The 11,524-nt window shown below is 41.6% G+C and overlaps 1 protein-coding gene across 2 annotated transcripts; it reads right to left on the reverse strand.

Moving 5' to 3' along the window:
• Nucleotides 1–979: 979 nt before the first annotated feature.
• On the reverse strand, nt 980–6,895 carry dhh (desert hedgehog signaling molecule). Of its 2 annotated transcripts, none has more exons than XM_010784434.1 (4): nt 6,713–6,895; nt 5,950–6,372; nt 3,177–3,438; nt 980–2,886 (listed from the first exon to the last, which is right to left on the reverse strand). In XM_010784434.1, the coding sequence occupies exons 2-4, from the start codon at nt 6,256–6,258 to the stop codon at nt 2,087–2,089; spliced, it is 1,371 nt and encodes a 456-aa protein (XP_010782736.1). In that variant the 5' UTR covers nt 6,259–6,372; nt 6,713–6,895; the 3' UTR covers nt 980–2,086. The 2 variants fall into 2 exon arrangements, with proteins under 2 accessions (XP_010782736.1, XP_010782737.1); XM_010784435.1 differs by lacking the exon at nt 6,713–6,895 and adding an exon at nt 6,578–6,594.
• Nucleotides 6,896–11,524: the final 4,629 nt, after the last annotated feature.

Here is an 11,524-nt window from a genome sequence, read left to right on the forward strand (position 1 = left end):
ATAAGACATTGTTTTTTAAAAGGCTGTCCTTCCATCCTTTAGTTTTTGAAGAATAAATGTGGTTTCATATTGACTTTGATTTTCTCCCCCTTTTAAAAAAAAAGAATTGTTCTTTGGATTAGTCAGTGAGTAACTTGTTACTATGATTAAAGTCATTCAAGGTCAAGGTTTCTTAGATTATATTATTATTATTATTATTATCATCACAAATGGAGTTACTCTTTATTGTTCATGATAGAAAACAAGCCTACCCCGATTTCAGCAGAACATTTGATAATGTTTGGGAATATCTTCTGTGGCACTCAATAGATGTTTTTAATTCACAACACATTTATAACAAATCTCCACTGATGCAGCCTTCTCTTTCATTTTTAAATGAATATTGTCATACACACAGAATTATATTTAGATCAGAAAATATGTTCTTCTCATTGTCTGAATGTGGGGTGTGCAGGTTTTAATTTGGAAAATAGGTTATTATTGGTCACCCTGACAGGATTACTTAACTCCCTATTCAGCTTTGGCAAAATTGGATTAGATTTTGGGGGGCTGAGACTGTTTGGAAGACAGTGACTGATTGGCTGATGGATGTAAATAGAGGGTGGTATTAGGACATCAGCTGATCCTATTGGCCGGTCAGTGGAGCTGGTGCTTTCCCATCTGCCTCCTGTAACTCAAGGATAATCCCCTCCAGTACTCCACAGATGTTTACAACAGAACATAAACCTAAAGAAGAGAATGCAGTTTGAGTGCTCAGTATTTGTAAGAGTTATTGACTTTAAACAGCTCTGAATAAACATAATGCAGTTTGTGGACCTGTTTAGGTTCATGGTGTGATAACGTGGTGTTGAATACTTCAGTTAGACATGTACTGTTTTGTCAGAGAACACATTAATCCACCTCATTGTATTTATTGACTAATATACTACAAGTAATACAAAGTACAAATCAAATCAAAGTTTGTTGAACTACGGTTTATTATCTAGAGTTGTTATTGCATGTACAAGTGCATTTATTGTAAATGAAATGTTCAGGCTTGATATCAGCTTTCTCCACAAGAGGGTGTATAACCCTATATTACTGTCCTGAATATGGCATTTACACATACATATAAACCTTTTAAAAGTAAACTAAATCCAATAATATTAACTTGAAAAGGGCACATCTGTTTTGTAAAAAGTGTACATAGGGACTGGTAACCATAGAAAGTTATGTGAACAATGAACTGTACAACACCATCAATAGATATACTTGTGACCCAATTTGATCAGTGATTGCTAAAAAAGAAAAACTGTGTCCTTAAGATTGTAAGAAAATCAAACACTCCCTTGAAGCAGCTATGTGATCAAGTATGTGATAAAGTCAAGGTGGTGGCACAGTATGGGGAATATTAAGTACGTCCGGGCTTTTCATTAACCTGCAAGCCTGCTGGACTTCATTTCCACAGAGCTCTTAAACACTGAGACATAATGCTCAACTAAGACCAAGGGAAAGATATTTGTGCATGCATCTCAGGTTTTTCACACTCAGTTCTGCTAAACAAGCAAATGACAAATCAGCTTGACAGACACAATTGAAACTAAAGCTGAGAAAACCAGGCTGTTGCTTGATAAATCGAAATTTTAATCTGATTTTATGGCATGACATGTGACATACAATACATAGATTGTAATTATTATAATACAATTTAACATTTATATATATTATGATTCAGAAAGTACAAAAATAAAGTTTCTATTGTTGTGGGAAAATTAATTCCTATCACATTAGAATAAGATATATGTTTTACACATATAACCCAAATAATTAACAGAAATAACATGATGTACAAATAGAGCATTATACAGTTATTTTCAATATCATTTTTTACAGTAACCTTCTCAGATTGTCATCTCTTAAAAAATATTAATTAAGTAGTTTCAGGTATATCATTATGATAGTTTACAATGCAAACACGGGTATAAAAAAAGCAAGCAAGCCATTCTAGTGCTTTCATTTTTTGAAGAAAATAAGGAAGTGTTAGGGTGAATGCTTTAGAGCTTTAACATTGAATAGTGCAATGATTACTGATTATAGTTTCAGGCTTTTAAGGATGAAATGAGCTTGAGTCTAACAAGATACATCCGAAACGGTATAGTAATCTAGCATACCAGTGCACATTTGATGTCTGCTTCTCTTTCATTTCCATCCTCAGAGTTTGACTCTGACCATCTTGTTTGTTCAGAGTGTCATTATTCACATACACGTCTGCGTTGTATGCCAAAGTGCTACAATGAAATGGAGTCTCAGTGCAAGCTGTCTCACTGTCTGTGGTCTGGTGGTCTTTCCTTGTCTCCCCCAAAAGCAGCTGGTTGAATGAGGAGAGGAGTCGCACAGGTCCAAATGCCCAGTGTGCGAGTCTGTGGTCCTCCACCAGGGCATAGCTGGATGCCAGGACCCCATCAACAAACACAGTTCCAGCTTCTGTCAAGGGCGCATACACACCCACACTCTCCTCTACTGAAACTGAGATGATCCGTGATGGACGCACTTGACCCTGAGCTGTATGGATGAGAACACAATCTCCTGTTTTGGCTCTACTAGCAAACTGAGCCTGATACTCACTGCTGTGGTGTCTGCAAAGGGGGGCGAAAAAGAGTAAGTGATTTGGAGTGAGGGCCAATCTATGACCATCTTCTGTCTCCAGAAACAGAAAAGTAGACCAGCTTTCTTGATCCTGGTGCAGAAACAAGAGGACCTGGCTCCACACGACTTTGCCCGTCGCAGACAGGGCCATGACTCTGTCCCCAAGAGCCAAGGACGACAGGCTCTTCTGCACCCCTCCAGCAACAGTGACCCGGGCCCAGCCTGGGAAACAGCCCCCTTTCTCCACAGCAACAGAGTGATCTGCAGGAAGATTAGCAGAAACAGTCAAGATGATATAACCTATCCTTTTTTTGTCCTAAATGTCTTGATACATCATGTAGCGAAGTGATGTAATATGACCAGAGTTAGAAAGTAGAAAGTACAATTATTTAGAAGACAACAAATTCAAGGTAATTGTACTTTACTTTTGTATTTCTATTGAACTGGAGAATTTTCTCAGCTGTATTAGTACTTTTAATTAGGTGAAGGGTCTAACTAACTATTCCACCACTGAACACATTGACACGTGAAAGCTCCCTTCTTAAACTTACCAGCTTTTACAGAGCAGTGGATGTGATATTTGGACTCGTAGTGGACCCAGTCAAAGCCGGCCTCCACAGCCAGCTGGGCGAGAAGACCATACTTGTCTGTGTCTCTGTCGTCAGTGGTTATATCCACGGCCCGGCCTTCGTAGTGCAGAGAGCTGGCAGGGTGGTGTCCGTCCTCATCCCAGGCCTCCGTCACACGTAAGTGTACCCCGGGCCACTGGTTCATCACTGCGATCGCCAACCTGTTCAAACAGTCCTTACAGCGCTAGACAGAAGGAGACAGAGGGGAGGTGTTCAATTTGGAATTATTCACGAATAAATTAGCCAATATCAAAGATAAATTGCTATGAGCACATATGTGGGTCGATGAAAAATATGTTTTGGATCTTTTACAAACCACAGATCATTCAAAATGATTGTCCATCATTTCCCACCCAGTACATACAGAGATCCTTATCAAGCATGTTTGGTTATGCTATAAGAAAAAAGCTTTCCACTATCAATCAGGCTCTAGTATAACATTATTCTAAAGAAAGGTGTAGTGTTGGGATCAAATCAGGTAACTAATTCATCACAACAACAGTCTAACAAGTTTCCTATCTCATATGATAATGTTTCTTTTTCTAATAGCAAAATATGTTTCAAAAAATATTAATATAGCCATTTTCTAATAGCAAATATGTACTGTTCAACATCCTTAGTTCTTAAATCTATATTCAACGGTACCCTTTGTGCGTATAATGTGTGGATTGTATCAATTTTAACCTTTAATTCTAAATTGTTGTCTCTTTTATTTTGCATTTTAAAATGCATTGTATGTTGGATGTATGTGTTTCTCTGTATCTTTTGATATAAAAGTACATTCAATTACATATTACAAAAGGATTATTGATTTATTTTTATGGACTCATTTTATTTGTATTCCACCGATCCGTAGCATTGGCCATGTACAGTGAAAGGCATGCCTGAACTTCACACAAGCTGAAGGAACCCTTGTAATCATTTATTAACAGGCTGGATGGCACAGCTTAAACGTACAAGAAGTATTTGCAGTATGTTTGCCTACTCTACACCTCAGTGCACTGACAGATTTCAGTAAAACTCAGAAGAAAAGACGTATTTCTACAACGTCTCTGTCTCCTAAGTTATAATTGTTTGTCTGCTGGCATCATCACACAATTCCTCCTTTACTCTGCTAAAGGCCAACTCAACCTTGCTCCAACAATCAGAGCAACAGAACAAAGCTACTGTAGCCAGTTTGCCACATTCCTTGGCCTTTTCTACAGGGTGACAGTATAATCAAGGCCATTCTCTGCCTTTTCCAGTTTGTTCCAGGCATGAGTTTTCTCGGTTTCACCCAAGACATTTGATCGGAAATGTGCAGAGTGACTCTTAACACCCCCACTGCCCATGATGGTACAAACTGTGTCAGCATTGTCACAAATATCAAGCTTAAAAAACGATAACGTCAGCAGCCAAAGTGATACACTCATCATCTTCTCCTGAACGCATATTTCTCTTGTGACTTGTGATATGGCAGGTTTTGTGACATTAAATTGATTACCTAAATCTTGCGAAGTGAGTTAAAAAAAATTAGTGTTGGGAGAAAAGTGGTGAGGATGTGAATGGGAGAGATTGAGGGAGAAAGGGTTGGGTGAGAAGAAAGCGCTGTAGCGGCGGGGTGATGTTGGGAGTAAAGTGAGAGAGGGCAGAGGGGAGGAATGTATGGGCATGACATGGGAATGTGACAGCAAGAGTGAGAAAGCGAGAGGAACAGAAAACAAACTGGGTACATTTTTCTCGCAATGCCATTGAAGAGAGGCGTTTCATTGTCAGAACTACAATAGTCGCTTTTCCGACAGTGCCGTTACTTCAGCAGGCGGGAATTTTGTATAGGCGACCCCTCAGAGTATCCAAATGACACACAAAGAGAGTCTTTCACATCTGGGCAAAAGAGGGGCACAGGCACACATACACACACACACAAACTGGGCACAGTTAAAGGACCACAGATTTCCATCACATACAATCACACGGGGAGGGGAAGGAACACACATTTGTAACTTAAACAATCACAGAAAGCCACAGCATCGAGAGCAAGGCGACATCTTAGTGTTTAGAAACCCTTTGGTCATATTCAGCAGTGTGGCATTTCAAATGTTTTGTCAAAAAGCAAGTCTATGCCAAGATAGTCTTTTCTAGGTAGGAGATTTGAATTTGGATACCTGTCCCAAGTAAACATTAAGGCATTTAAGTTCAAGTGGCCCTGAGAACCTGTCATAGAAATAGTTTGATTTCCATTAACAAAGACTTTGGTTAAAGATTAAAAGGAAGTGTTCCTTAAGGGGAATGCAGTCTCTTTAAGAGGTAGTGTTGAATTACATCCTGATCTTCTTATCTCAAGAAAAGGGAGGGGGTACTTTGTTAAAACTACACACTGTGTGGAACATTTGTTTGTGTTAGGAGCCTGGCAAAGAGCAGGTATGGCTAACAATGAATGATTTGATAAGGTGCCATTCTGGGTGGCAGGGTGTGAGCCGTGAACTGCTGCCTATCCTTTCATGAAATGTAGTTAAACAATCATCCAGAAGAGTGGTTGGCTTGAAAAAGTTCAGGTTACTCTCTGCCTTGGATGCCTATTTTATTGTACCTGCAATACAACTGTCAATGGGCATCACTTGGGGTTATTACAAACAAGCAAACCAGTTTATCATCCTATTCAACAACATCCTTAAAACATTAGATAAATTAACTGGATAAACCACACCAGTCTCACCTTAGTCATGAAGCGGTCTGCGTTGGTGTTCTCCTCATCTTTGAAGATGATGTCTGGATTGTAGTTGCACACAAGTTCATTGAAGCGCTCAGAGTTGCGTGAGATCTTGCCCTCTGCTCTCCCGCTGGCACCAAGATTGTTTTCTGAGAAGTTGGGGAAAGACTGCTTGTAGTGCATGGCTGTGAGTCTCCTGGGCCTTGAGCGGACACCATACCCAGGGCCCGGCCCGCATCCCTGGACCAGCCACATGCAGGTCCACACAGCGAGCAGGAAGAGCTGTGCCAGGCGGGCCCACCAGGACTGTTTCATTGGGGAGGGTTGGGGCTCCCAGGAGTCAGCGGATCACAGTGATACCCCGGGGCCAGATGTGTGATGTAAATGAGAGTCAAATCTTGGTCCATTCCAAATCATGTGGTACTAGAGCTGATGAAAATATGAAAACAAGAACAGGAAGTTATATTTACTGCATTACTCTTGGAAAGAAAGAGTTTTATAGTTGTCAAAAACGATATTTGTTCTGACTTTCTTAAGGTTTGTACAGTTTGAGCAAAAGTCATAGCTCAAAGAAAGGTCCTGATTGGCTGACATGCAGAGTTTATGAACTTTGCCCCCCAGCAGCAAGACTCACTAGATTTTTAAGGTTTCTGTCCAAAATATATCGCCAACTATCAGCTGTTTCTAAGCCACAAACATCCCCATATGTCCTTGGCAGGTGCCTGACGTACTCGCCGCAGGTGTTTTTCGGGTGTGTCTGGTCACTCACCGCTTCTCGCTCCAAGCAGTTCCTTTGACGTGACGCACGCTAAAAGCCCCACGCACGGCTCCCTGCAGTTCCTATAGGCACTCCCGCAGCGCTCTCATCCTCTCGGTCCATCCAGAAAAGTTTCTCCTAAGATTTTTTTTTACTGCCTCTCTTCCTCTCCTTCGTCCACCGTCTTGTGTCGCGTCTCAGAGCTCCTGGCCACCTTGCACCAGCCATTGGGTCTTATTAGCGTCCGGACAAGATTGCCCTCCCTTCCTCTGCGCGCTCCCACTCCTACAGCACACGCCTCCAATTCAACCTTACAAAGGACATATGATTAGCCTACTTATGTTAACACAATGACCCCCCACCCTCCCTCACGATATTTCATATTTAAAGGTAGTTAAAGATAGTTTTGGACTCTTTTCCACATCAAGATTATACTCACCAACTTACACAAAATTATTTTTAACACATTATCATTTCTAGAATATGCAGTATATTTACAGTTACAAAAAACTACTCTTGACAATTTAATCATTTAAAACCAGCATGCCCTTGCTTCTGTCAGCTCATCCCACCCATCATAAGTGGACGGGTCACTGTGATGTCCCTGATGTTATTAATAGACACAGTTGAAGGTGAGGGTCTATGAGGGAACACAACAAGTGTCCAGCCTTGACACCCCTGGATGAGACTTACGGTGCTGCCTTCCTGTGTTTGGGGAGCCAGCATGACCCCCCTGAACCCTGTAAACCCTAGACCTCCACCACTGGAAACACCCACTGTCACATGGACATATTATTTTTATCTTTCTCAGAACAATAGATGGGAGAGTCATAAAATGTTTTCAGATAATTCCAATGAGGGAGAAGAAAAGAGAGGAATCGTGGTGTCTCAGGGGTCTGACATGTGTAATCACATACGGAAGCTTAAATTAATGGCAGATTAAAAGGTCGTAGTGTGTCATATTGTAGCTTCCTGGAACGCTTGAGGTTGACTCAGTGCATCACGGTCAGTTTCTCTACAGTTACTTTGTTGTAAAGAATCTATAGCCCAATCACAATAACGCTGCACTTACTGTATATTTATTCATCGTTTTGAGTCTGTGCATATCTCAGTTTGCTGTGATTGCATGCTAAATATGCTTCAATACAATCAATATTAAATACCCACACTCTTTCATCCAATGAGCACAGAGAGATTTATATAAAACACCTGTACATGTATTCAACTGTGAGTGATCTAAAACAGCACTCAAAGGAATATTTCACTACCCACAATTGTTGTTCTAATCAGTGAGTCCCTGTAAATGTAAGACATGTTAAAAAAGTTCTTAATCCCAAGTCCCATCAATGTTCTTAACAAAGTGATAAAGCCACTGACATTGACATGAGATGTTTTATCGTGTAATGTGTCCTATTTTTTTTTACCCTCTGTCTGATTTTATTGTGTTATTTGGTGAGCTGAAGACACATTTCTACACTGGTGGACAATACAAATTTATTTTCAAAATAACGTTTGTGTTTATCTCACACAACTAGTATAATCTTCCACATAAACAGTACTCCCACATAGGAGCAGTAAGCCTGCTCTATCATGAGGTGAGCTTTTAATGTTAAGGTTTAGGTGAAAATGCATGTTTTTGTGAAAAATGGGATTACACTGCACAAGTTATGAGAGAGTTTGTAAATGGATGGTTTGATATCGCTTTGCTGATGTTGAACTGGCCCCCTTTACTTCAATTCATCAAGAAGTCTTTCCTCTTTTTGGATTCCTTGTTCACCCTGGAGGCATGTGAGATAACAAAGTGTTCTTCAGAAATTCAAGGTAACATAGTGGGATTCATTGATATACAATTGATAGTTTTGGGGACAACGTATTCTTTTTAAATAGCTTTATCTATGAAAAAGCAAAGGTCACTAAGCTCCATATGACCCTGGAGAGACATCCTTGTTAGGGAAGTTTTCCAGAAGATCCCAGGATGTTGAAGGGAGGGGTGGCAAGGCGAAGCTGCATCTTCCTGTCCTTATGATAAACATGGAAGAATGCTCAAGTCTGGCCCAAGCAACACAGATGAAAGATATCAGCCTTCATGACAAATGCAGGGAATGACTCAATCAAAAAAAAGCAACAAACACTTTCATAACTACAATTACCCGCACCAATGTTTCCCTTCAAAGCCGAACAGGAGAGGAGATTTTCATCAGACATGAAAGGGAAAGGAAGGAAGCAAACATCTGCGGGCTGGAGATGGGAATAAAGTCATTCTTATTAGTTTTTTATTTTGGTGCCCCCATCCTCCTTCCTCCCCCTGCCTCCTTCTGGCTTTCAGCATTTCACTCCCCTATTTCAGGATGGGAGATGGGAGTACATGGCCCAGGGAACGCTTGGGTTTCCTGCAAAGACACAGCACAGAAAACGAGATCTTTCCTGCTCGGGTTAGCCTACCCTGCTTTGTTCTTTCAAAATGGATTTCTCTGAATAGAATTGGAAGGGATGAAACCCTCTTTAATGGTCACACATGCAGAGCACACAGCACACACAGTGAAATTTGGCCTCTGCATTTAACCCATCCTAGTACCAGGAGTCTAGTACTAGGAGCAGTGGGCAGCTAGTGTACAACGCCCGGGGAGCAATGGGAGTGAGGGGGGGGGGGTGTCCGGTGCCTTGCTCAAGGGCACCACGGCAGGGCAGGAGGTGAACTGGGACCTCTCCAAGTAGCAGTTCACACTCCATATTTTTTAGGTCTGGTCAGGGACTTGAACCGGCAACCCTACAGCTCCCAGTCCAAGCCCCTACTGACTGAGCCACTGCCGGACTGCACCTCATGGTCAATACAAATCACTGCTGCAAGCTGGGTTTTTCTTCTTCTGCGGGGTTATCAGTGATTGGCAGGAACACTAAAATAGAAAAAGGAATCAGCAAATATAGGAGAGAAAATTAGTGAATCAGGATTTTAAAGATAGTCATTTTAAAACAGAAATTAGGCTTTGACATCTCAAGTGCTTGTCTTGTTTCTCAGTGAATAGACACTCAGCAGGATTCACTTCCTCAGATGGAGGCCGAGGAAAGGGAAAGTCAAGGAACTGACACCGAACCACCCCCCTCTCCTGCACGCATGCACGCACGCACGCACGCACACACACACTTTCTCTCTGCCCAACACTACACCGCCCAACTGTCTCTCACCATGTTATCAGTGCAGGAAGAGGCAGGGTGGTGCATTCTGATGTGGCTGCACACGCTGGATGACTCTTGGCAAATGTATTGTAACTGAGTGTCTGTAGTTACTCACCTCACCTTTAAAGGTCTTCTATCATGCAAAATGCACTTTTTTATGTCTTTAATATGTGTCCCCGGTGTGTCAGGGTCAGAAAACAAAACCCTCTCTCTTTTCCTCCGTACCCGAATCTCTAAAAACGTGGGTACAACGGAGCTGATCCAGATTTGCGTCCAATATGACGTAATATCAGAAATGTGGGATGGCTTTACACCCACAGCCCTATTAGAAACATCGCTATCAGAAACAATGCAGAACGTGTTTTGGACGTAATATGGTCTTTGTTTACATTAGCAAGCATCGCTAACACTCAGAGCTAATGCTGTACTGGAGAGAGTATGTGTAAAAAAGCAGGAAATAAAAAAAGGAACTCACCTTGTGGTAAACCTGCAAGAAAATAAGCATTCGAGCTCCACACTTTTTCAGAAATAATCATTGATGTGGTCTTGAAGATGATTTGGCGTTTCATCACGGCAGCATTTAGGGTAGAATTCTGAGCAGGCATAAGCCCTCCCCCTCTTTCTTTAAATATTTGTTTTTCAATTAGCTAGGGACCCAGAATCAGCACTTCTCTAACAGGCCTGAAATAGAGGGGTATGAGGCATGGCTAAATGGGTGATCTGTTTGGTATTTTGAGCAAAACACTTCATAGACATGTTTTTTATATATTTGTATATATCTGAGACCAATAATATATGCCTAAAAATAGTAGGAGACGTTTAAGAACACAAATTGCTGGACATCAGCGTACACCAAGTCCAGGTTCAAGCTGCTTTGCTCAGCCTTGATTTGGCCTTTCAAAACGAACGCCAGAGGGCTGAGTTTGAGGCGATGCTGCACTGAAGTGGACAATAGAATAAAAAGGGTGGGACTTCCTGGCCCCAGACAAGCAGGTCAAAGGTCATGCATGATGCGTACCTTGTTTTGTAAACCTGACCCAAAAAACATGATTTACATTGTAAAGATCAGACAGTGTATGCTTGAATAATTAACTATTGTGATATTACAGTCCTCAACAGCCATTTAGGGCCATTCACCCTGACCTAATGAAACAAAGGCCTGCAACAGGCGACTGTGTGAAGCAAGTGTGCCGTGAGTGTGCACGCAGGATGGCGGGCAGCTACGACAAATGGACAGTGTGACCCATTATCAGTTGATTAGGGGGCAAGTCTCGCCTTTTCCTGTCAGTGGTTCTGTATTTGCGAGCGTACAACCGAGGGAATAACAGCCCCTAATGCACTTTGGCACCGACTTCAAAAGGCCGACTGTCAGGAAAGCTAATCTGTATCTTTTTCCCCCCTTCATTCTTATGTTTTGACAATAAAGATAGCCTATCTCATCCCATTACACACTGCCCGTCTCCCGCCTTGTCCCCGATATGCCCAACAGCCAGTCCAATAGTGTGTGTTACCCAATGGGACTGCTGCGACACTTTGATTGCACTGCTATCAACCTTTATATTTTGCTGAAGGGAGGTGCTATCCCAATGTTTCTCCAACTAAATCCAAGATTAAGGAATATGTCAGGTTGTTACTTGCTGTCTGTGTGAA

The sequence above is a fragment of the Notothenia coriiceps genome, unplaced genomic scaffold (assembly GCF_000735185.1).
Source record: "Notothenia coriiceps isolate Sejong01 unplaced genomic scaffold, NC01 NC01_scaffold00026421, whole genome shotgun sequence".
NCBI lineage: Eukaryota > Metazoa > Chordata > Actinopteri > Perciformes > Nototheniidae > Notothenia > Notothenia coriiceps.